Source organism: Seriola aureovittata, chromosome 7, assembly GCF_021018895.1.
Source record: "Seriola aureovittata isolate HTS-2021-v1 ecotype China chromosome 7, ASM2101889v1, whole genome shotgun sequence".
Lineage (NCBI taxonomy): Eukaryota > Metazoa > Chordata > Actinopteri > Carangiformes > Carangidae > Seriola > Seriola aureovittata.
In genome coordinates this window covers 29,134,489-29,162,077 of record NC_079370.1, presented here as the reverse complement: position 1 = coordinate 29,162,077, position 27,589 = coordinate 29,134,489, and the positions used below count along the sequence as shown (strand labels likewise).

The window sequence follows — 27,589 nt, the reverse complement described above, 5'->3', positions numbered from 1 at the left end:
AGCCTTAAAGTTGGCTGGTTATGACTGGCTGTGGAGACAAAACACGACTCGGCTATGGCTGTAGCTGTGATTGTGACTGGCTGGATAGAAAAAAGTAAAATTGGGCTAGACAGGGTTGTAAGACAGGATTTAAACTTTATACCTCTATCAGATATGAAAGATTGTGTTTTCAGGAACGACTTCTCCACAATGCAACCACATCCCTTTCATTTCACTGTACCTGCTCGTTCATATTTTGGTAAGAAGCCTCGTTTTGATCTGCTCCCATTTACCCTGCTGAAGTTTGCAGTCACTTTAAACAAGGCAAGCCTTGTTTTAATCTGCTCCCGTTTGCCCTGATAAAGTTATTGCATTATGAGGCTAATACAAACCCAGCACTAACTGTAATTGTTTCAAATAACCCTAACCCTAAAAGCCTTCCAGTGTTTTTATGGACAGAAACCCCCCCATATCTTAATAGGGCTTTTATGGTGAAACATTTGCACATATATGCAACAACAGCCACTCATCAAAAGAATGAATGACTCCCATTCTTTTGATGAGTGTTTTGCTGTGCTCACAGCTAGTGGATGTAGCTATTGTCAGAGCTTGGCTTTATGTGAAAAAGAGGGAATTCAGAATTCCCTTTTTTAAAGGTGGATGCAATATAATGCAAATGTAATATGTGGGAATGCAAATCTACAACAAAACACTAAAAATTCCCATTGTGAACTATAAGTTTTGCTGTTTCCAAAACTTTTTCCTCAGTGTCACAGAACACATCTGATTTTAAGAATAATGATATTTTTTATTTATTTTATTATTTTTGTAGTTTTAGCTCTTTTAGTCTAGTAATTCTGAAATCTCAACATTTACTTTGGTGAGCTCAGTATTAATCATAACTGATAAAAAAGATTACCCAAACCACAAAAATAAGACCCAGTTTGTAATAATTATCCTTTGAGAGAGATTTTCTTTGTTTTATAACCTTTTATCCTGAATGTAGAAAGGAGACACCAAGATAATTTTGGTAAATCTTAAAAACCTAATTCGAATTGTTGATTGTTGACACCAGTTTTTTCCTTGTTATTCTGTGTGTCAGTGAAATATTTCCCAGCATGTGATGTGTTGTGTCCGCTCAGACGGTGTTGTGTCTTCTGGACAGCGGAGCTGACATCAACCGGCCAAACGTCTCTGGAGCCACGCCTCTTTACTTTGCTTGCAGGTGTTGTCATCAGTGATGTCATTGTAATGTTGGTGATTAATTGCCAGTATTTGGCACTTCATTGCTACAGTTCTGTTCAGTTTTACTGAAACTTGTCTTTCTTCTGTAGCCATGGCCAAAGAGACACGGCACAGATCCTGCTCTCTCGAGGTGCCAAATACCTTGCTGACAAGAATGGAATCACTCCTCTGGATCTCTGTGTGCAGGTGAGGATTTCATCACCTTTTGACCTTTCATGCATTTAACTCCTTTTCCTTTTTGTGTTTTGTTGTTTAGTTTATACTGAGCTCCTGTGGTTCCTGTTCCTGCTGTGTGTTTTTAGGGTGGATATGGAGAGACCTGTGAAATTCTCATCCAGCACCACAGCCGACTGTTCCAGACCCTGATCCAGATGACACAGAATGATGAGATTAAGGAAAACATGGTATAACCAGATTTTATGCCACCACACTGGTGATAGCCAGAGGCATATTGTTTTAGGGTTGTCCGTCTGTCTGTTCGTCCATCCGTTCGTCCATCGCTCTGTCCGTTGGTCTGTCCCATTCTCGTGGACACGATATCTCAGTAACACCTTGACAGAACTTCTTCAGTTTTGGCACAAACATTTACGTGGATTCAAGTATGAACTGATTAGATTTTGGGGGTCAAAGGTCAAAGGTCAAGGGCCTGGTGACCTCACAATACACAGTTTTGGCCTTGTGAACACAATATCCGAGCACGGTTGCAAATGGTACAAAAGTGAGCTTCAGCTGGGACTCTTTTGTTTTAATGCCTCCACGCCGGCAACAGCCAGGGCCAGAGGCATTATGATTTCAAGTTGTCCGTCCATCAGTCTGTCTGTATGTCTCATTCTCGTTAAAGCAATAACTTAGTAACGCCTTCACTGAACTTCTTCAAATTTGGTAGAAATGTCCACTTGGACTCAAGGATTAACTGATTAGATTTTGGGGGTCAAAGGTCAAAGTTACAGTTACCTCACAAAACAGTTTTGGCCTTGCGAATGCAATTTCTCCATAACTCTTTAAAGAAATCCCTTCAAATTTTGCACACATGTCAACTTAAAGCCAAGGATGAGTTGATTAGATTTTGGTTTTCCAAGGTCAAGGTCACAATGACTTCAGTGACCTTTTAGCCATTACTCAAGACTTCAAACAGCGAAATTTCATACAAATGGTTAATATTTTATGTGATTCAGGATAAACAGGGATTTAACCTGAAACTAGTTTAGGTGGCAAAGGCATACAACCGTGAGGCGGTAATTCTAGTTCTCTACATTCATTGATGAGGCTGTGTGTGTGTGTGTTAAGCTCAGGCAGGTTTTGGAGCATGTCTCTCAGCAGAGTGACAGTCATTACCAGAGGATCTTGACCAGTCTTGCTGAAGTGGCTACCACCAATGGGCACAAGCTTCTCAGGTGTAATTGTACCTATTTACTACAATATTTGACTTGCTTCCTTTTTCAAATGTGTTTTATGTTGCATGTATATTGATCTAACTTTTTCATTCATTTCTGTAAATACAACGTCCATTCTAGGTTTTTTCTTTTTCCCTTTCATTTCAAAAAGCATTGTTATATCATCCGTAGGTAATAAAATGGATATACAAACCATGAGAAAAGAAAGAAAAATATACATTAAGATTGACTCATAGTCCATTTCTTTTCATCTTCTAGGAAAAACAATACAAAAAGCAATACAACTATATACATCCAGAGAGGGAGAGTTAAAGGAAAAAATAAAAAATTGAAAAATGATAAGTGTTCTGTCAATTCATCATCTTAACAACATCAAGTCTCAGGTCTCTTAGACATTCTTCTCAGTGATGTATAAAGATGGTCTGTATTGGATCACTTTCCAGTAATTCTGAATGTTTTGGCATTACTGAGAATGACAGCCACAATATATTCATCCAATTTATGCTCTTTTATTAAAGCTTTTGAAAACTGACTTCACTCTAGTTTTAATTGTACTTATTCATAGTTTTATAGGTAGAAATCATCTAACAATTTGGATAATCAGATTATTCACTTTCTTTCTGATGGGTTAGGGTTAGGGTTAATATAGATTGATATCAGTCTGATGTCTCTTTTCTCAGGTACATGAGCACACCAGAGTCTGGATGTGGCTAGCCTTGCTTAGCATAAAGACTGGCAGCAGGAAAGAGCCTGGCTCAAAGTCACAAAAGGAAAACATTTCAATATCATGTCTCCCTACATTGCAGCTATCTGTGTTAGTATGTTAAATTTTTTGTTGTTATTGCAAATGGATTGTTGAGTACTGCTAACAGTCCCTCTTTTTCCCTCTGTCCCTTCTCAGCCTGTCCAGCAGTTATGAAGCTCAAATGAAGAGTCTGCTGAGAATTGTTCGTATTTTCTGTCATGTTTTCCGCCTTGGGCCTTCAACACCGAACAATGGCAACGACATGGGCTACAATGGGAACAAGACGCCTCGCAGCCAGGTCTTTAAGGTTAGTAGGAGGTCTATGCACACAGGGTTCCCATGTGTCCTAGAAAAACTGGAAAATCTCTTTTATAGTCTTAGAAACCAAACAGAAATTAGGAAAACTGAGAGTAAACTGTTAGATCTTCACAAAAGGTTGCAACTGCAATTATACTATGTCCAGGGACCAGATGGTTAGAATGGCAAAGGTGAGAGTATATTTCACAAGCAGTGCTTCATTAAAAGCAGCTGCTCGCGTGTTGTAATCATGGTTATATGCAGTTATATACGTGAAACAGGCAAATTAAGTTTTGTATTAATTTAATACTACAAATAATAAGTTACTAGATCAATGGGAAAACAGTCTCAGTGTGCTATTCATGAATACAAAAAAAGTTGTATAAAATTACCATTGCACAGATCCCCGGGGTCAACGGAGAAAAAAAATCAATGTGAAAATCTGTACTCTCAGTTTACATCTCCATGCGCATGGTTTATAAACCTTGCTCTTGGATTTGTAATCTGTAAAGTTTAATCTTAAAATATATTATTAACTTAACTTAACTTCTGAATCCATAATACTTGAAAATAAACAATATTCACAATGTGGCATGTGCATTGTTATTCTGTTGTTGCAGGCTATCTGCATCTCACCACATAGTATAAGAGATAACTTATCTAGGTTTGTCAGTGCTATTTGCATTTGTAGAGATTAGGTGCCTCTATCACAAGAGTGTTCAAATGGCTCACTTCGGGGTATTTTCCTTCACAGAGATTAACGCTAACCATCCTGGATAACTCGTATCAAAAAGCTGTCAATCAACTGGCTCTGTAAAACACACACTACATAACTACTGCTGCCAGACCTGGTGGTCTGCGAGTGACCCCTTGTGGTCCACGAGTAAATTTCTTAAAATATTTTATATTTGTTTCTCAAATTGTGTGCAAGTGACCACAAAGCCTACCAGAAATACATTAACAATATTAAATCCACTCATATGTAAATTCAAACATTATTTTCTAAATTGGCTGTTATGCAGTGTTGTTGAATTACAGCAAGGTAACCGGACCATTTTGTGACACTGCCTATTAATGTAGCTTCGCCAGTTTACAGTTTATGTTTTATGATTTATGTCAAAAACGATTGTGATGTTTGAAAGTAAATGTGGATCAAGCTCATGATTAGCCTGCCCTGGGATTGTGCTAAATTACACCAGTTCAGTAGCCTACTCACTATCAAACATGGAAAACTGACAAAATCATGGACAGTGACTTAAGACCAGGTCAATCAAATGAAACCTCTGACACAACAAAAAAGCTTCACCAGTAATGTAGTCACCACGCCTGAGACTCGTAGTGTGTTTGATGACATCCGGCCAGTGTTCATACATGTGGCAGTTTTTAGCTGCAGTCCAAGACACTGGTCAGTCTTTCCAGTTACAGTCCGCCCATGGAATGAGAGACAACCTGAGGCCCGGCGTGGGGGGGTCAGCTGGTCAGCAGCATCTATACTTTCAAAACACTTACATGCATCACCTCATAAATAAATAACAGCTTTTCCAAACGGATACTCCATATGAACTAAACAAAAAGTGTGATTGGTTGTTACACAATTTGTAACCGCATTGTGGTTGAAGAATAACGAAGAGCAAACAAACATCTGAAAAAAAGCATTAAACTGGCAGAAAGATATTAATCACAACTTCCGGTCAGGACTTCAATGAATGACAATCCAATCAGAGTGGAAACAGAATGCAGATCGTGATTAAGATTGTGGATTTGATTCTACCGAAAAAGATTGTCATATGATGTTTTTGCCAGATCAACCAACCCTACCAGGGGTCTCGCAATCAAAATGATAACAAACAACAAAGTAATGTGGGATCATGGGAGTTGTCTTCACCACCATTGCCATCATTGCACTCAACTTCTACTGGTCAGGATTCCTTCTGTGTCTATCGTTTAGGAGTAATCAGAAGGTCAGTGGTTCAATCCTACCTCCTCTGGTTCTCTGGATACTGAACCCCAAATTGCCCCTGATGTATCATTGGTGTATGAGTGTGTGTGATAGAGATGCGCTGTGTATATAGCAAGTGCTGTGTGAATTGTTGAATGTGAATCGTAGTGTAAATCGCTTTGAGTGGTCATTATGACTAGAAAAGCGCTATATGAATGAAGTCCATCTTCATCTCCAAAACAAAAAAAACAAGGTGATTAAAACTGGTTAAAATACTGAATGAATCAGTTTCACCTTAAAATAAGAACTTTACAGGGGGGCTGCGAACCAAGCTGCCATTCTGCTCAGCTTGTTATTATGTTTTGTTATGGGCAAGCAATCACAATCGTGCCGACCAGGAAGTGAATGAAATTTCATACGATTAGTGCTGCTTGTAATGAGACATCTTTGTTATAGACTATCCTTGTTTCTGCTGGTTTTTGATGCGAGAGAGCAACTATAACCGAGAGTATAGCTGCACTTATACTGTGAATTTATTAGGCTCTTGACGTCAAGAAGGGAGCAACATCTAATTGGCATGTTTGTGCACACTTTTATTGAATGATGGTGCTCGATAAAAACATAGAGGATGGTCTTTTCTCAAAGTTTGAGTGTCTGTAAACACACTGGGGACACATATTTACAGTATATTTAAAAGATATGAAAAAGTGCATTTTGTACCTATTTAAAGGAGAAGTAATAATGACATTCTGGTCTGACACAATTGCAGATTTCTTTGGCAAGAAAAATCAATTGATCCACTTTATGGACTTTCAGACTAGCTCTGTAGAATCTGAAAATATCGCCACCTGTGCAGAACACTCTTTTTGATGCACTGGTTGCTTGGACAGAGCAGAACTGTTGTCTCTTTAGAGTAAGTTAATAAATATTTAGTTACGTAACTAAATTTTTTTTTTTTTTTTTTTTTACTTAAAATAACAAAAGTGGTCTTAAGGCAGAAAAAATTTGTTCTTGATCATACAGTATATGTATATTCCTATTTTAGTATTTTTTTTCATATAGCATAAGGCTATTTTGCTTTACTCATCTGTGGCTAGATGCAGTCTAGCCATAGGTGACCAAATCACAGCAGGTGAGTGCAGTTGTTGAGTTGCAAGTTGCACCATATTTTCGCCCTAAAACAAACAAATATGACGAACAAAATATGCACTTTAGGGCATTTTTCCCCAACAAAATCTAGCCCAGTCTTGACTGGTAATCTGTGTTTTACAGTCTGATATAAAGTCTCCAAAATAAAATTAATACAAGAGCTTGTTCAAATAAAAGGACTGTAGTGCAAACTACATTTAGCAATCCAACAGAAAAATAAATCCCACCCCAAGATGCTTGTGCTTCAAGTGCTCAAGCATGGCGGTAATGCAGTCGTAATAAGCCATTTCTTATTTGCAGATCTTGCAGAGCACCATGTTGTTCGGTCTCTGCTTAAATACTCCCACATTTTAGATGATTGTGGGCAATTTGGCTACAGCTTGCTCTTTTGTGGAGTCCATGCTCTGACTAGGCGCAGCCATTTACTTCCTCCTTGTGATGCACGTTACGTAAATCGTCATATTTAAGTAATCGATTACGTTGATTGCACCGAAGCGTCGCCCCAGCCCTACACAAAAAATTCACTTATTTGAGCAGCAATCCTTTTTTGGCATTTGCTGTAAATATGGGGAATGGTGGTGTATATTTATGACTTTACGGATTGTACCATGCATCTAAAGTGTGCATCAGTATCTTAAATCCATGTTGTCCACAACTTTGAACAGCCTGAGTGAAACACTCCTGGCTTATTCCTTTGAAAGCTTTTTGTCATATTACTTCCGCAAGCACCAACATTTACCGACAAATTTTACAGATAACTGTGCTTTGATAAGTATCTGAATGTGCATAGCCACTGCTACACTTCTGACTTGAATCCTTTTTTGGCACCAGCTCATCCCCCATTCTGTTAGCTCATGTTGAATTGCTTTTTAAATACGTCATCCTGAAAGAAATCCTATGACAGAGACACATGATATAATTTGGCGGATCAGCACAGTCATATATTATGAATATATATATATATATATATATATATATATATATATATCGACTATTTTAATCTTCAGACATGGTGACATGATCAGTCAGGATCTAATGTTCTTTGCTCCTTGCAGGTCCGCTGTTACACACACACAGTCGAGGTTCATACAGTAAAATAGTTTGGCAGCCATCCTCCTGAGCTCCGTAAGAGCTATTGAAAAAATTACAATTCATAAGCTAAAGGTTTAATTCGATGTCCCCTTGAGAGTTTCCTCAATCATTTTTATAACTGCAGTTTTTAGTTTTGCTTCTTAAATGTCCCATGATATGTGCTGCAGTGACATTGCTGTGTGCATAGAAAAGTTTATAATCTAGCTTCTCTAATCTTTTGTCATATATCAATGTAACATACACGAAAGACATCACCTGAACAGCTTGCACTGTTCAGCATAATTTAAAAAGCAATATAGCTGACCTAGAGGGACTGGTGGAGGTGGAGTGTAATGTCTACAGTAACTGGCATATGTCAACCAGGTCATGAGCCATGCATCTCAAGCCTGGTTCTTCTGCTCATTCCACTATCATAATGGGTATCATTACATTATTCAGGTGCAGTCATACAGTAGGTAGCCTCAGTAATCCCTGTTGTCGATGACGGCCTTTAACATGGTTGAGTTTAGCTTTGCAGGACCCACACTTTACCAAACAGAAACACAGACATTTATTAAATTAGTCCAAACATTTCTTTGTTCTGTACAGTTTGCATCGTCACACACGATGCTGGTAACACACGATGCTGGTAACATACACATTTGTTAACATAAAGACCACATAAGAGCTTGATAAATAAAAAGTCAGTGCAGCCGTTACAGCTGTGATGTTAATGACCAGGCTAACTCCTACAGTAAATGTAGACATTGTACACAGCCTTACATTGGTGAATACCCTCTGACATGCAGAAGAACTGACAGTAAACAAGTAATCTAAGCATACAGCTGTGTGTCAGCTACAACAATTAGCTTGCAGTTTGCCTGTCAACCAAATCATTTAAGTAGCACCGGCTATCTGCTGTAGCTAGCTAACGATTAGCTATGATTTTGGGCAGGAAAATGAAACGCAAATGTTATAATGTCATGCACACAAGAAGACCACAAACACAGACATAACTTAAGAGTTAACTCACATACCTGTAAATCACTGTGCTTTTATTGTTGAAGTCAGTTAGGACGTCACCTCCTTGTCACCTGTTTGTCACCAGGACAGCGGCTTCTGTCTCCTCTGCTCCGTTCACATAGTTTTATCACCAAAGTAATAAATATAGGGTAATATATAAAAGTTATTATTATCCCACCACTTTATGTTGTTGTCAGGTCAAAAAATTAACATTCCTTTTATTATGTGTCTGCAGTGCAATAGCATTGAAGGCATATATTATTATTCTGTATACTTATTTGTCTTATTCCTCTTCAGTATCGTCTACCTTAGCACAGAGACTTACAGAATTTGAACATGAGATTCAGAATGATGGGAGAACCTGCCACCTCTCTCATCGACTGCAATACAAATTCAGGAGGTGATTTCCCGAGAAATGCATAAGTGAAATTTTTCTGTAACTCGCTACTTTGACCACATTTTTGGCTCTAGAAACAGCAAAGCCAGATATGCAGTGCACAAAGGTCTTGTGCCGGCCATGGTCCGCTCATGGTTCTGATAAGAGTTTGAGAGGCTCACCGAGCCCAAATCACACCCAGATCTAAGTCAGACACACACAGACACACACAGACACACACACGCACACACACACACACAGGGAGAAAGCTGTTAACAAGTTAGTGCTCGCAGAGAGAGAGATTACAGTTCAGACTGGACAGTACAACAGTAGATAGATAGATAGATAGATAGATAGATTCTTTATTTATCCTCTAGGGGAAATTCATGTGTCCATTAGCTCATTGTTGATAATAACAATAATAATGATAATAATAATAATAACTAGAAAATTCCAGGGAAATTTTGAGTGCCACGGTGGCTACTGCCGGGATGAGTACATGATTTATTTTCAGTGTTCAGAAGTCACCCTGATCATATTCTGGTTTTGAGAAATGTCTTGATATAAAAGACTCTGATATAAAACAATATCACATCCCTCCACCATGTATTATGTGGGAAATATCTCATATTCTGTGTTGTTTTTTTTAATAAAACAAGAGGCAACATGTCTTCAAACTGGCATTTAAAGGGTTAAAATCCTGAAAACTAATAATCATTTGGTAAGTTTGAGCAGAACTGAAGTGGTTTAAGAGATTTATGCAAAAAAAGCAGAAAAAAATATTGATATATGATAATTTTATAGCATTTTCTTTGTGTGTCCTTTTTTGGACGCAAGGAACCCCAGAGGGTACAAAATGTGTTACCAGTGTATAATAGACCTGTAACAGTAACTGACATTAGATTTGAAAAATATGTCAAAAAAGACACTTTCTGGCAGAAATCCATACCTTCAGCTGTAACACAGCCAAAATGATCAGCAAATCAAAAAAGAAAAGTGAAGAAAATGTCCAAAAAAGGACAGAGGGACCCCTGAGGGTTAATAAATCCCATGAACCGCTATTTAAATTACCACTATTATGTTTTTTTCTGTGCTAAATTTAACATTACTGGGGAGGAGAGCAACGCGACTAGAAGTGACAGCGAGAGAGGGCTAGTAGCTTCTCCTCTCCTCTGTCTCAGCGGAGACCGTCACAACTTCATTCACTCTTTTAACAAAACAAAAAAAAAAGCAACGAAGGAAGCAGTAAATGGACTTACATATTTAAGACCTAACTAAATGTAATTTAAGACCTAACATGCGGCTAATGTAAAGCTAGCGGAGCTTGGAGAACCCGAAACAGAAGATTAATAGATGCCTCAGCTATTCTAGCTGTAGAGGAGTGCCTCGGAGCTGAGCACCCGTGGCACTAATTAGTTTAGTCCACTTCTTTTGGCTTAGGTGTTGTAAAGCCTGATGGCAGTGGGAACAAAGGATCTCCTGAACCTCTCTGTTCTGCAGCACAGTGAGATGAGATGTTTGCTGCACCTGTAGCTGCTTCTCCGCCAGAATGTGGATAGGATAGTTGGTATTGTCCAAGATGGTCTCCATTTTACATTTCATGCATCTCTCCACAACAGTCCTGGTGGGTCCAGACTCACCAGGACATTGTTCATATGCACATGTTCATATGTGACATGCTGCCCCGGCAGACTGCAGCAGAAAAGAGTATACTGACCACCACTAACATGTGCAGCATTTCACTGCAAACGTCCTGAGCAGGCTGAAGGGTTGGCCTAGACCTCCAAAAGTCAATGACCATCTCCTTGGTCTTGGAGGTGTTCAGAAGGAGGCCATTCTTGCCGCTCAATTCACTGAAGACCATCGTCATATCCCTGTATTCCTCTTCCTGCCCATTCCTGATACTTGCCACAATAGCTGTGTCATCAGTGTATTTCTGGCAAGACTCAGAGTTGTATTTAAAGTCGGCCGTATACAGGGTGAACATGAACGGAGCCCCACAGTCCACTGTGGAGCCCCAGTGCTGCTCATCACTGTCCCTGAGACACAGTTACCCAGCCTGACATACTTTGGTCATCTTGTCAGGTAATCCACAATCCAGGACTCGAAGCAGGGATCCACCCCCATCCTTTCCAGCTTGTCTTTAAGGATGGGGGGTTGGATGGTGTTAAATGCACTTGAGAAATCAAAGAATACAATCCTCATGTAACTACCTGGCTCATCCAAGTAAGAATGGGCCCAGTGGAGCATGTAAAGGATGGCATCATCCACTCCGATATGTTCTTTGAAGGCAAACTGTAGGGGGTCAAGTGCATGTTCAACCTGTGGCTTCAGAAGGTGGAGAAGCGGCCGCTCTAGGGTCTTCATGATGTGTGATGTGATTCCCAACGGTCTGTAGTCATTTATCTCAGCCGGTCGCCCTATTTTAGGGAAAGGAACAAAAAATGACATTTTCCACAGTACTTGAACCTCTCTGTTTGTAGACCGGGCCTGTTGCCTTCGGGGGCCTGTTGCCTTTCCAGGACATAGCCTCTTGAGCTCCGCCTTTACCTCCTCAGTTGTAAAGGACAGGAGACCTTCCTCTCTACTTTCTTTTTGTAGTCCTCCTTCGCCTGCTTTAATCTCCTCTTCAGCTCATGTTGCACACATCTGAGCTTCTCCCTGTCTCCATCCCTGAAGGCCTCCTTTTTCTGGTTGAGGAGGGTCTTGATGTTACTGGTGAGTACAGTCCTTGCTGGTATTACAGTGTCCATACAGAACTTAAAGTAGTCTGTGGTACATTCAACCATTCTATCAAGGTAAGGGTCCTTGCTGTTATCAGTTTCCTATGACTCCGACAGTACATTCCAATCTGCGCACTCAAAACTGTTTTTTAGACACTCACTGGCCTCCGGGCTTCACTGAAAACAGACTTTTCCACTCAGCTACGTGAAGTTCTTTTGTCTAATCAGAGATAAAGGAAGCAATTGGTGTTTTTTCCGAGAGGCTAACGAGTAGAGACGCGCATTAGCAAAGCTGAAGACGACATCTCTTTGCTCACTAATAAGGAAATATTCCTTTGAAAGAAAGTCCAAGAGCTCACACTGAAGCTGGATGACCTCGAAAACAGACATCGGAGATCAAACCTACGGTTAATCGGTTTGCCTGAGAAAGCCGAGGACAGAGAGGCGGTCATATTCCTCCAAACATGGTTACCTGAAACCTTTGGACCAGACACATTCCCGAACCCCGTGTTTATTGAACGTGCCTACCGATTACCCGGCCAGCAAGTTCCTAACGGTCCCCCCAGGACTCTCATCATGAAGTTCTTCACTTATCAAGACAAAGTTCGGGTGATGAGAGGTAAAGTGATGTACTGGGACCACCAGGTTATGTCTTTTCCGGACCTGTCTGCAGAGTTACAGAAACAACAAAGACAATACAGCTGCATGAAGCGGCGACTCCCGGACTTACACATTGACTTTGGACTTATCTTTCCAGCCAAGATAAGGACTTCCCACCAGGGCAGCCGACACCTGTACCACACACCAGAGGAGGTTGAGGTATTTATTCAGCGTGTTTGCCAAAAGAAAGACAGGTAGTCAATTGCCTGCCAACCGTCACAGCGCACACGTCTATATTCTTCTTTAATGAGCAGCAATTAAGGACAGTGCCTTTTCATTTAAATGCTTTTCATCATGGTCACAGGTGTTTCTGTTTTTGCTATTTACATGCATTTTCTGCTTTGATACTGAGTTGGGTGATCTAATTTATTGTCACCAGGGTCGGAGCAACTGACCGGTATATTTAAAGTAGGATGCTTTTTTCTTGCTCCTTTAAAAGGATCAGTGAGTATAACCCAGTTATAGTGGGGAGGGGGTAATCTGTGTAAATTCACTCACGGGGGGGGGGGGGGGTTTGATGTGTTTTGGTTGTTATGATTTTTATATTGCTCTGTTCTTTGAGTTGTAAGGTGCATTTTTTCACAGGAAAGGCAAAATTCTATCAACAGGGCTTTACCATAATGACATTGTCTAGTGAATGAGTAGGAATCTTGAGATAATCTCTTGGAATGTTAGAGGCCTTAGGAAATTAATTAAATTAAAACAAGTAATGAACAGACTTTTCATATATAAAAAAAAAAAAACTGATTATGTTGGTTAAAATATTAACTATATAACTATTTTCAGTTGAACTCAACTGAAACATCCGCCTCAATAAGATGGGAGGCTTTCAAAGCCTATATTTGGGGTCAGATGATGGGCTACACACGAAATAAATCAAATAGAAAATATTTGCAGATTTTAGAGCTGGAAAGGGACATAAAGGAGCTTGAACTGGGAATAAGTGTTGACAATAATAGAGAGAGACAACAAAAACTAACAATTCTAAGAGCAAAATATATAAGCTATCCACCAGTAAAGCCCTAGCAGGCTTAATTAGACTGAAACAGACCTATTACGATCATGGAGAGAAGGCAGGGAAATTACTGGCATGGCGTGTAAAAACACAACAAATTGAGCAAGCAATCACAGAGATTATGTCTGCAAATAGAGACAAAATTTCAAGTACCCAAAAAATTACACACTTTTTGAGTCATATTACACACAGCTATACTCATCAGAATATTGAATGACTCGTGAAACTCTTCAAAAAATTTTTAATCAACTAAAGCTACCTTCACTTAGTGAGGAAGCCAAAGCTTAACTAGATTCCCCAATTACAACAGCGGACATATCGGATGCAATTGGCAGGATGAAAAGGGGCAATGGCCCTGGGGCCCAGATGGACTACCTATCGATATACAGTAATAATAATAATAATAATAATACATTTTATTTAAAGGCGCCTTTCTTGGCACTCAAGGACACCGTACAGAGTTACACAAATTGAGATTAAAAACACATTAAGAAGAAGCAACAATAAAAATGAAATATAAAAATAAAAACAATACAACAGTATATACATTTTTTTTAAGAACAAGTTACTATCCCCACTACTAGACATATTTGAAGAAAGCATCAATTAATAGATGGTCACTGTTGCCAATTTCTATGATAGGACGTATCAATATTCTTAAAATAAATGTTCTTCCAAAATTTCTTTACCTCTTTCACTCCATTCCTCTGGGTCCTCCCACTCATTTCTTTTCAGAAATGAAAATCATGTTTTGTAAATTCATTTGGAACAATAGGCGGACTAGACTTTCGTTTATTCTTGCTTTATCTCCCTTATGATAGAGGAGGCCGGAAACTCCCAAACCTTCAATGGTATTATTGGGCAGCCCAACTCGCTACTGCCTCTTGCTGGTTCTCACAAGAAACACCACTGTCCTGGGTGAGCAATGAGAGAAATCTGACATTCCCTCTCCCACTCAATTTATATTTGTTTTCAGCTAAATTAAAAGAATTAAAGAGGTCAACGAATAACGAACAACAAATACAATTTGGGTGTGGTATGAGGAACATAAATATAGAAATGCAACACCTGTAATATCCCAATTTACACCAATCTGGGGTAACAGTGATTTTACACCTGGTAATCAAGACATGGGCTTCAAAAATTTGTCTGACAAAGGCCTACACAAAATTGCAGATTTATTTGATAACAATATTCTCATGTCATTTGAAGATTTGAGACGAAAGTACATACAAATAAGAAACTACATATCTAAGGCACAAAACTATTTATATTTACCTACTCTCACCTCCATGGAAGAAATAGCAGTAAAACAACACTCTAAGAGCGGCCTGATTACAAGTCTTTATAAAGCAATCATGGATGGCTCACGGGTCTCCTCAGATAATAAAAGACTGGTATGGTGTCAGGACTTAAACACTGATATCTCAGTCGAGGTCTGGCAGAAGACATGCTTGAAATCTCAAACACAATCAATGAATACCCATTTTAAATTACTTCAATATAAGTGAGAATTTAAATAACACCAACCCCGTTAAATAAAATCAATCCTAATCTTCCAAACACGTTACAAATGTGGAAGAAAGGACCCATTATATCATTGCCTATTGGACTGTCCACAGGCGTTCTGGATTGAGGTGCTGAATATGCTTTTACATGCCACAGGTATAAGGCTATCAAGGTGCCCTAAACTGTCTATTCTTGGTATTTTTCCTGTAGACTGTAAATTGAGCAAGGCAAACAAGAAAATGAGCATATATGGCTTGTTACAAGCAAAACATACAATAGCCAGATTGTGGAAATCCATTAACAAACGAAGCTTATAAGGCTGGCTTGCAGGACTGTCAGACTCTCTTATGCTTACTGTCTAACTCACATTTAAGATGAAGGGTAAATATTCTATTTTTGGTACGATGTGGAGATCTTTTATGACATTCTTAGAAGGGGAAAAAAGTATTAGAGGCCTGCTCGCCTTGAACATCAATCAACAGTATTATTTTAAGTTTGTATTTAATGTGCTTTTCTGTCCTTATAAAAGTGAACCACTAGTATAAAGATATTACACCTCCAGATAATATTCATTTTGGAGTTGGTTATATAACTCATTGTATTGCCCTGTCTTTTCAGTGTACTTAGGATGAGCCTTACTGTAACTGTTCTGTATTGCACCTGTCTTGTTTGTTGTGTGTATTGTTAAAACTATAATGTGAAAAAAACTAATAAACACAGATGTTTAAAAAAACAAACTTTAAAGCCAGGAGTTCTTCCTTTGTGTGCATTATTTTCTCCATCATCGGGTGAAACAGCGACGTTGTAGTACCTCAAGGAGGACCAGTCCCAGCCTGGTCAGATGCGTACACGAACTGATGAAGCCTCTTGGATGAGAGGTGAAACGTCTTCCCAGACAAATAATAAAGTCCAGTTGTTTTTTCGATTTAAAACTCCTTTAGGATACTATGACCTGGACAAATGAGAATATACACAGGTCCAGGCACAAATAGTTCCAACACAGACGTAGAATAAAAAACATCGGCAAAAAATATACCAATATAAACAAATATATTGCAAAAACTACGAGCTTTGCTGACTTGCTGCCACTTGTTGCAAGTGCATCATTTGAATACAGCAGCAGACATATTGAATTTACTTTGAGCTAAAGGAACTGTCCAACCATCATAGTAGCTCTCCCATAGACTGCAATACAAATTCAAAAGCTGATAGCAAACAGCAGGTCTCAGCAGGTGCTACTAACACAGTATCCGGGCAGAAATTGACAAAGCTGAAAGCTGAACTGTCTAAAACTATTTTAATAATAAATTGCCAACTGAGTATATTAGTAATTATCAGGTGTATGCTCAGGCTCCAAAGTGCCTAACTGCAGTTAATTGCTTGGTTTCATTGTTGTTTTCACCTGGGAACTGATATATCTGGTAAGCTAAAGATGTTCTTCAATTTTATAGTTTTAATATAAATAAATAATAATATAAATATTATTTTTACCATCCTATAACATGTTTTACCCCTCCTTCCCCATTTTTAAAATGTAACGCGGTAACACCTTTACTCAGAAACATTTTAACTGACTTACTTTGTTCTTTTATCTTTGAGCACATTTTTACATAGTGATTTACTTCTACTTCTACGTCTTGCCATTAATACTATCACGTTCTGACATGCTGACGTCAGTGTGGTGTCCCTTCTCCTGTCAGTTTCTGTTACTGGTAGAGTTTATTGCTGCTCTGTCTGAACACAGTTAATGTTGCTGTTTTCTTCATCACAGAGTCTAACTACCTGCTGTACATTTAAACTTACACTAGTTCTGCTCCAGCACCCAGAGCTCTCTGCTTCTTTTAGCTACTTTCACTAACTCAGCAGTTGTTTACATACTACTCAGACCTTTGCAGTTAGCACTAGCTTCTCTCTCTCTCCCTCTCTGTCGCTCACTCGGTGTGGTGTTGTTGTAACTGTAGCAGACAACACACACACACACACACACACACACACACACTACTAACACAGTATCTGGGGAAAAATTGATAAAGCTGACTCTTATTGGCTAATTAGACTCATTACCAATTAATTGGTTGATTTCATTGCTGTTCTCACCTGGGAACTGATATATCTGGTAACCTAAAGATGTTCTTTAATTTTATTGTTTTATCATATATTATTATTATCATGGTATAACATGTTTTACCCCTCCCTCCAAATTTTCAAATGTAAGGCAGTAATACGTTTATTCAGAAACATTTTAATTTGGATAACCTTAAAAATAAACGATTCAACATGGTAAGAGGGAATTAATGGCTGTTTTACAAAACCTTATGCTATTTATACTGCCAAACACAGAAGCACAGACACTTTCAAAATAAGAGTCTCAAAAAGGAAGGTCATAAAAGTTTGATATTAGAAGCTATCCTCGATATGGGGATATATAGTGGTTTAGCTTTATTGAAGATCAACTTCCCTTAGGGCATGTGCGTGTGTATACATGTCTTGCTATGGTTGTGGGGACAAATTTGGGTTTGAAACCATCAGTGTGAGTTTATTTTGGCCAGTCGTGACAGCTTCAAAAATCTTTTTGAGGGACACCTGCAGTGACCGAGAGGTGTACACACACCAAGCAGCAGGCACATTCAAAAATTTTTCCAGGAATTTTCTAGTTTTCACTATAATTCCATCAATAAGTAAAATAATGACAGACAGACAGTTTTCATGGATGCCTATATTTTCTCTTTGATTTTATGTACCTTTCACCTCCTGTCTTTCTCTCTGCAGCCATTGGAGTTACTATGGCACTCTCTGGATGAGTGGCTCGTGCTTATCTCCACAGAGCTGGACAGGAACAGGAAGAACCCCTCTTCCTCCTCCTCCAGCAGCGAGATAGCCTCTCTGCTTCTCAAACAACGGGAGGTTGACCATTCTGGCTCCACACCAAAGCTTCCCTCCTTGCTGGACCCTCAGATCGTCATGGACACGGAAGTGTGCGCCGACGGGGAAGACGTCATCTCCATGACAGCCAATCGGCTCAGTGCTGTGATCCAGGCCTTCTATATGTGCTGCTCCTGTCAGATGCCACAAGGGTTTGTGCTCTGCTTCCATCTGTCAGCTGTCATATCTTTCTCATGTCTAAAGAAGCATCATTTAACATAGACAGCATGAAGTTTCAGCTTTGGTCAAAACAGACCTCTGGCAGCCCATACTGTACCCAAAATCACAATTTTAATTTCTGGGGGCTCACTACTGCTAGTATCAGACCCACCACTACAAACATGTACTACTGCTGACACTAGTATTACCACTACTGTACTACTTCTGACATACTGCAACTGCTATAACCACATCTACAACTATAACTACAACAGGTGGTACTGTTAGAGCCATTGCTGCTGCTTCACAACTGAGATTAGTACTACTGTCCCTACAACCACTGTGCTACTGCTAACACACTCATGACTACTACTGCTGCTCTACTGCTGGTACTATCAGTTTTATCACAGCCACCACTGGTTTTGATGGTGCTACTACCACTACTCCTACTGCTCTTATGGTGACAATAGAATTACTACCACATCTACTTTTGCTGCTACTGCCACTTCTACACTGCTGTTACTAATGTGAAGCCTGCATCAAGAGAAGCTCTGTATCCTCTGTAGAAACCAAGTTCATCTCTGTTCTGCTGAGCTTCATGTATACTTGTGAGCAGTAAAAAGGACATATAAATACCTTATTTGCAAATGTCTTTATAGATAATGATTTCATGTGGCCATCTAATACAATTGGCACACTGATTGCTACTGCCACTACAGTTGCGACTACTACCACAACTACTACCTCTACTACTTTAGCTACAGCTGTTACTGCTTCCCATAGACAACCAGTGAAGTGTGATTCATTGATGCAGTAATCATGTAATCTTTCACATTCATATTAGGGATGCAACGATTATATATTTTGATGGTACGATCAAAGTCAGAGCAATAATCATGGTTTGATGAATATTATTAATTTCTTTATATTTGACTACTGATGTATTAAATCACATGAGCATTCTTTACAGATTTTAATGTGTTATTTACTGCTTCCATTTGAAACAAAAATAATACAGCAACCAGCAAGATTTTTTAAAGAAAAAAATATTATTACAAATATAAGATTAACTTTAATGATCCCCCATGGGAAAATATTACAAATGTGGGTTATATGAGCTGAAGAAGCCGTAACGCGGATGCAAAGCCAGGGCTAAGCTAAAGGCTAGGAAATAGAGATATAAGCCTTTCCTTGCATCAGTCCTCATGGGAGCAAAGGCTGCAATTACACTCGTGACATGACATGCAAGTGGGAGTAGAACAGCCAGCTAAAACAGGGAGCAACAACTTGGCAAGCTACACCTGACCTGTTGTATAATGGCCTCAGACACGACAGAACCTGGCACTGCGGAAACTTTATTGTCAAAGAGGAGCAGTACGCCGATTGTGTGAAACTATTTTGGCTTTAAAAAAAGAAGATTCTGCACAGTGTCAGGTATTGTACAGAACCTGCCTTACTACCGTTGCTACCTCACGGGGCAACACTACTAACCTGTATCAGCACTTAAAAAAACACCACAAAACCATGTATGATAGTTGCATTGCTAAAATACCGACCATCAATGTGTCAAGTAAGCCAATTAACACCCGACAAGGATCACTGACCGAAATGTTTAAACGCATAACTCCATATGAACGTAATTCAAAACAGCACAGGGAAGTTACTCAGGTAATAAAAGAGTTCATAGGGAAAGATATGATGCCTCTCAGTGCGGTGACCAAGCCTGGGTTTACAGCTTTGATAAATGTTGCCATACCGGAGCTTGATAAAAAATGCAAATTGAGATTCCCAGCGGAGTTGAAAACAGTGGCTTTTTCTGGTCAAGCCGTACAGCGGAGCCCTATCAGAGTCTTACGGTGCATTTCATTAATGAAGACTTTGACCTCAAAGCTCACTGCCTTCAAGCTGCCTTCATGCATCATCTTATTTCATCATAAGATATAGGCCTAGCTTATAAGAAAGAACAGTTTATGTTTAATCTATCTAATATTTTGTTAGTCATAATATAGAATGATTTATTGCTTGTGTTTGTTGAATAATACAAAAGATAAGGAACTTAAAAAAATAATAGTATATTACATCGCAATCACAATATTGAAAAAAAAAAAAAAAAGCTGTTACATTACATTCCCAAATTGTTCAGCCCTACTAAGAAATATGTTGAACTGGAGGAACTTGTGAACAACCAGCGAGACCTGGTTAAACAACAACACTCCTGACCGTTGTGTGGATTTACCCGGCTTCACTGCAGTACGAGCGATCAGAAATGCCAGAGCAAGGGAAGAATAAAGGTGGAGGACTGGTTCTGCATTTGAACAATAGATGGTGCAACCCCAGCCACATCACAGTGAAGGAGAAGATCTGCTGTCGGGATATTGAACTGTTGGCAGTCAGTCTTGGACCGTACTATGGGGGAGTTCTCTCACATCATCATTGTTGTTTACATTCAACTAGGAGCAGAGCCTGTCGCGTGTGACATCATTCATGAGACCGTTGTGAGAGTACGGACCCAGCACCCTGATGCATTCATTGCAGTATCGGGGGATTATAACCATGTGACTCTCACCTGACAGTTGAATGCAAACATCAAGGAGATCTACACTGCTACCACCACTTGGCAGATCAGATCATAATCTGATTTCTTCAGCCTTCCTAAAAGCCCTGTGTACTGAGGCAGGCTGCAACAACCCACTCATTCAGGAACTGGCCCCCGGAGGTCAGAGAGTGTCTAAAAGACTGTTTTGAGTGCACAGATTGGAATGTACTGTCGGAGTCACAGGAAAATGATAACAGCAAAGATCCTGACCTTGACAGAATGGTTGAATGTACCACAGACTACATTAACTTCTGTATGGACACTCTGATACCAGCAAGGACTGCTTTCCAAACAACAAACCCTGGATCACCAGTAACATCAAGACCCTCCTCAAGCAGAAAAAGGAGGTCTTCAGGAATGGAGACAGGGAGAAGCTCAGGTGTGTGCAACATGAGCTAAAGAGGAGATTAAAGCAGGTGAAGTAGGACTACAAAAAGAAAGTAGAGAGGAAGCTGCCTCACCTGTTCTCTCTCCCACTGCTTCAGTTGAAGTTTCTCCTTGACATCTCCTCCACAACCTGACACTGCAGCTGCAACTCCTTCCACACTGGGGTCAAGTCTACTGTCCTTTACAGCTGAGGAGGTGAGGGCGGAGCTCAAGAGGCTACGTCCTGGAAAAGAAGCAGGCCCGGATGGTGTGTGTCTGAGGCCGTTAAAGGACTGTGCAACCCAGCTGGCTGAGTCTCTCCAGAGGATCTTTAACTTAAGCCTACAAACAGGGAGGGTATCGGTCCTGTGGAAAACATCATGTCTTGTTCCGGTACCTAAAGTACGAAGACCGGCTGAAATAAGTGACTACAGACACACATCAGAGCTATTGTGGCGAGTATCAGGAATGGACAGGAAAAGGAGAACTGTGATCTGACGATGGCCTCCAGGGAATGGAGTGACAAGAACTGCCTCCTTCTGAACACCTCCAAGACCAAGGAGATGATCATGGACTTTTGGCGGTCTAGGCCCACCCTTCAGCCTGTCAACATTTGAGGAAAGGACATTGAGGTGGTGTACAGTTATAAATACCTAGGTGTGCACCTGGACAGTAAACTGGAACTGGTCCCTGAATACTGATGCCATCTACCTGAAGGGGTAGAGCCAGTTCTTTTTCTCCTCAGGAGGCTCAGGTCCTTTGACGTTTGCAGTGAAATGCTGCAAATGTTTTATCAGTCAATGGTGGTCAGTGTACTCTTTTATGCTGCAGTCTGCTGGGGCAGCAGCATGTCTGACATTAACACAAAGAGACTGGACAAGCTGGTAAAAAAGGCTGGGTCTGTGCTTTGCAGGAGTCTGGACTCACTCAGGACTGTTGTGGAGAGACGCATGCAATGTAAGATGGAGGCCATCTTGGACAATACCAACCACCCTCTCCACAACATTCTGGCAGGACAGAGAAGCAGCTACAGCTGCGGCAAACATCTCATCTCACTGCTCTGCAGAACAGAGAGGTTCAGGAGATCCTTTTCCCCACTGCCATCAGGCTGTAGAACACCTCAGCCAAAGGAACTGGACTAATTTTATTATTATATGTTTATTATTTTTTATAATAATAATAATAATAATAATAATATAATAATAATAATAATATTATTATTAATTAAATATGATTTTATTATTATTATTATTATTATTATTAATGAGCTACTGGTCACATGATTTTCCCTTACGGCAGGTGTTCTCAACCTTTTCAAACCCCCTGCCCACTTGAGGAGAAGCTGTCCATCAGCACTACATAAAATGGGCTGCCTGCAATAGGCTAATTTACAAATAAATTATTTCAAATATATAATAGACAGTATGTGTGTGCGCGCTTTTGCACTATATGCAACATCCACTGCTGGCTCATACAGCGGCTTTCATCCCGACACACATCCACAGCTGATTTATGAAAAAATTACACTTTTTAATCAAATTGATAAGCCAGACACAAATTCAATTTGATTATATTGTAAATTCAGCGTGTAAGCATAACTAGAAGAAAAATATTTAAATAAGTAAAGCAACAATTGCAACAAAACAAAATTAAAACATTGCACTCTCACTTATTGATAACTATAGAGCTGCAGTGGATCGGTTCAACAATAGGCCAACAATATGTTGACTCACCTAAGGAGAAGGCTGATGTTGCATAGCGGCCACCAAATGATTATTGTCTGGCACAATGGGTGACAGTGGGTGACAATGGTTCTCAATCGAAGATCTGGCTCCACATTCATTTTATTTCTACATTTAGTTTTAAATGCCACAAGCACAGAAAATCTAGTCTAACAGCTCTGTCGGACAAATCAGGATACTCGGAAGCAACATGAAGCCAGATGTTTAACAGTGAACAATAAAATTGCAATATGTAATTTAACAAAATAAATATCAACACCTACAGCCATACTATCAAAGACCTTCAGGATGTGCGGCTTTGGAGTCCACTAGTCTAGAATCTAAGTCTAGGGAGAAAAATCCCCATAGTATAGACAATATGCCTTATAACCACATTTATAATATTGAGACTGTCTCCCTCCCCCGCCATACTACTCAAATGTTATCTTTCCTCTTATTGAGACTTCCCCACCTGATTATACTAATGTACATGCTGCTCAAGCCACAAAGCAAGGTGGGGGTGTGGCTTTAATCTATAAATCAGATTTCAGGTTAACGACTAAATGGGAAGTGACCTTTAACTCTTTCGAGGCTATTATACTGAAATCTTCTTCATCAGCTAAGATCAGCCCTCTCCAGGATGACAGACTACAACCATTTCATCTTGTGGTGTTTACAGACCGCCCGGCCCTTATTCACTGTTTTTAGATGATGACAGATTTTAGATTTATGCAGGGTTTTTCAAGGTACTTGGCAGGTTGTTCCAAGCATCTTGGTGAACTTGCCACAGTTCTTCTGTGGTTTTAGGCTGTGTTCTCTGTACATGTAATCCCAGATTTACTCCATGATGTTGAGATCAGGGCTCTGTGGGAGCCATACCATCTGCTGCAGAACTTCTTGTCGTTCCTGAAAATAGCTCTTTATGAGTCTGGCTGTATGTTTGGGGTCATTGTCATGTGCAGAATGAATTTCTAACTGAACAGATGCTTCTTTATAGTGTAGAGTGCTGCAGGAATGACTCCTAATACCCGATTGATTTTTTTTTCTCACTTTTTCGTTAGATACCTGAAAAAATGTCTGCAGTTAACACAAATTCAAGACCTTTTCACAGTTTATTCTACAACATGTAATACCTCAGGAAAGTTGAAGTTTAGTGGTGATGACATTGAAGTAATGTGACCGTGGTGCAGTTGGTTTATAGCCTAACAGCTTTTTACATCTGCTGATTGTATTAAGGCTTCAGGCCTCATAAAGTGGTGTTCATTAGTGAAGATTATCCTGCTGAACAAAATGTGTCAGTATCATATACTTTTGTTCATCAGTTTATTTTCTACGGTAATCCAAAAAGCCAATATAAAAATCCCATTGGCTGTTCATTGAGGGAACCAGGGTGATGCTAACATCTGGCCTATAAAAATACATCATCGCTGCAGCACACTATTGCATGATGGATAAGAATCTAAACATCTAAATTGCCTAAAATGTTTTCACAGTACTGTATATCAGAATGATCCAAGGTATAACTCTATTTCTCAGTACCTAGTTTGCAAGAATATGAGACAGCTCCCACTGTGACCAGCCATGCCTTATCTACCTCCTGTTTGCTCCCAGATTTATCTCTTTGTTCATTCCCAGCTATAAATTCACAATTAGATAATTAAAGATGTGTAATTAACAGCCGTTATTGTGCTTGCTCTTTTAACTCTACTTTCATCAAAATTCTATGATAAGTGGTGTCTTCTATTATTTCTGTTTGAAGCAAAATCTCTTCACTGAAAATGATGTTGGACCATGAGTGTTCCAATTGTAAAACACATGCTGTTGCTGAGTTGTTGCTGCTGACTGTCTCTTTTATTCTTTCACTCCATCTTCTTTACTCTTCTCCTTACTCTCTTCCTTACCCAGAATGACATCCCCTCGCTTCATTGAGTTTGTCTGCAACCACGACGATGTGCTCAAGTGTTTTGTAACCAGGTGAGTCATGGTGGCCCTCTGCCATACATCAACCTCCTCACACAGTACCTAGAGGCTGGGTATTGATCCAGTACCTTCTTTCCTCTTAATTTGTTTGCACTTTTGTTTCTTTGCTCTCTCACTTCCTCCTGTCTTGTTTCTTTTTCTGTTCATCTCTCTGCATCCTCTTTTTCAGGAATCCAAAGATCATCTTTAACCACTTCCACTTCCTCCTGGAGTGTCCTGAGTTAATGTCTCGCTTCATGCATATTATTAAGGGCCAGGTAAGACAATGAATGGAAACTAATTTCAATGCATTGTGGAGTGTCAAAGTACAAATTGAGTGGCCAGAGCTGGAGGTACATTGTTTTCAGGTTATCCGTCCGTACATACGTCCATCCAATTCTTGTGGATGCAATATCTTAGTAATAGTATGATGGAACTTCTTCAAATTTGGCACAAACATTGACTAAGATTCAAGGATAAACTATTTAGATTTTGGTGGTCAAAGGTCAAGGTCACAGTGATCTCACAAAACGCAGTTTTGGCCTTGTGAACGCTATATCTCTGTAACACCTTGAGGGTATTTCTTTAAATTTGGTAGAGACATTCACCTGCACGCACCTCACGGTGACCTCACAAACCATGATTTTGGCCTTATGAACACAATACCTTGAGAACTCAAGGGAATCCCTTCAAATTTGACACAAACATTCACTTGGACTCAAGGACGAACTGATTACATTTTGGTCATAGTGACCTCACCAAACACGGTTTTGGCCTTGTAAACATGATATCTCGAGAACTCTTCAAGGGAATTTCCTCACATTTGGCGTGAGATGGTAATTCTAGTTTTAATGTGGACAAGAAAACTGTCAATTATTTTTATGTTATTATTTAAAATAGATTGTGGTTGTTCATAATTGTAACTTAGATGAAGATTTTGGGATATTTTAAGACAAATGTATCCCTAAATGGAGATAAAGGTTCACTTACTTTATATGCTAACTTAAGTGTAACAATAATACATTTACATAACAAACAGAGAAAAACAATTAATTGAATTTATTAAATGACCACGATCATTTCAACACCATACCCCAGCATGCATAGCCCTGAAATGATCAGTTAATTAATTGATTAGTTGGTTGGTAAATAATAATAATAATGATAATAACAGGCAACCTTTTTGATAATCAATTAATTGAAGTAATAGTGATTCCCCTACCACTGCCTCGGGGCCTAACGGCACCCCCAAACAGCACCCCCAAAAAATCTAAGAAATAACTTTTTCTTTTTTAAAGTAAAAGAAAAAAACAAAATATTGCATTTATCTTATTAACCTAATTTATGTGCACTCATTTCATTTTAGTGCGAGAGTCTAGTTTTTGTTCGTTTTACTCTCAGCCTTCGTATGAAAATGTACCCACAGAGCATTTTATTTGGAAATCTATATTTATTGCTCTCAAAATGGCCTCAGTCTTTGTGGTATGGATTCCACAAGATGTTGGAAACATCACCTTTCAGAGTCTGGTCCAGTGCATTACATCATTTCTGCAGATTTGTTAGCTGCACATTTCATCTCTCCTGTTCTCCTCATCTTTAGCTTTTTTTTTTAAAGTATATTCTTTGGGCTTTTTATACCTTTATTGGATAGCACAGTAGAGAGAGACAGGAAATGGGGAGGCAGAGAGCGGGGGAATGACATGCAGGGGCCGACTGCAGCGAGGACTGTAGCCTCTACATATGGGACGCTTGCTCAACTCACTGCGCCACTCGACACCCCCTCATCTTTAACTTTTTAACATGGAGCATTATCATTCTGGAAGTAGATATTAGAAGATGGGTAAATTGTCACCATAAAGGATTATGCATGGTCAGGAACAACACTCAGGTGGGCTGTAGCCAAAGAGCCAAGGAATAATTCCCAACAACATTACATCACCACCAGCCTGGACTATAGACACAAGGAGAGCTGGGTCCATGTATTTGGTGTTGATGCCAAATTCCAAGAAATCAAGATCCATCAGACCAGACTATGTTTTTCCAGTCTTTAACTGTCCAGTTTCTGTGGGCATGTAAAGCAACTGCACTCAAAGTGCTTTAAACTACAATCCAAATTCGCCCATTCACTCACACATTCATACAGTGCTTTTTCTAAGGATTCAGAGCCAACTGCGGGTCTCACATTTCAGTTCTTGGCTCATAGGAGTGGAACCTGAGGTAGTCTTCTGCTGTTGTAGTCCATCCACCTCACGGTGGGGCGTGTTGTTCACTCTGAATCTTTTCCGCTTACCACAGTTGTAAAGAGTGGTTATGTGAGTTACTGTAGCCTTGCTGTCAGCTCCAACCAGACTGGCCACTCTCCTCTGATCTCTCACTTCTGAACACTGGATGTTTTTTTGTTTTTGGCACCATTCTGAGTAAACTTCAGACTGTTGACAATCTCAGGAGATCAGCAGTTTCAGAAATATGCCTGTATGGCTCCAAAAATCATGTCTGAGATCATATTTTTCCCTCATTGTGATGTTTGATGTGAACATTAACTAAAGCTCCTGACCTGTATCTGCATGATTGCATTGTACTGTTGCTGTTGCTTCTTGTCTCTCAGACTGTCAGTGGGCCGTAGATGAATTTAGTCCTAATCTGTTTCATTCAAGAGCCAGTATTGTCTGTCTGTCTCTGTCTGTCTGTCTGTCTGTCTGTCTGTCTGTCTGTCTGTCTGTCTAATGGGGTAGTGCAACAGG

General features: G+C 39.6%; 1 protein-coding gene across 1 annotated transcript in view; it reads left to right on the top strand.

The window, feature by feature from the left end:
- Window positions 1–27,589, top strand: part of hace1 (HECT domain and ankyrin repeat containing E3 ubiquitin protein ligase 1) — a 69,995-nt gene that overhangs the window by 16,721 nt on the left and 25,685 nt on the right. Inside the window, exons 7-14 of the mRNA XM_056380890.1 lie at window positions 1,122–1,204; window positions 1,314–1,410; window positions 1,527–1,628; window positions 2,512–2,618; window positions 3,520–3,670; window positions 17,895–18,199; window positions 24,795–24,863; window positions 25,039–25,126. Of these exons, the coding sequence (XP_056236865.1) occupies window positions 1,122–1,204; window positions 1,314–1,410; window positions 1,527–1,628; window positions 2,512–2,618; window positions 3,520–3,670; window positions 17,895–18,199; window positions 24,795–24,863; window positions 25,039–25,126 (1,002 nt within the window). The remainder of the gene's footprint in view (window positions 1–1,121; window positions 1,205–1,313; window positions 1,411–1,526; window positions 1,629–2,511; window positions 2,619–3,519; window positions 3,671–17,894; window positions 18,200–24,794; window positions 24,864–25,038; window positions 25,127–27,589) is intronic.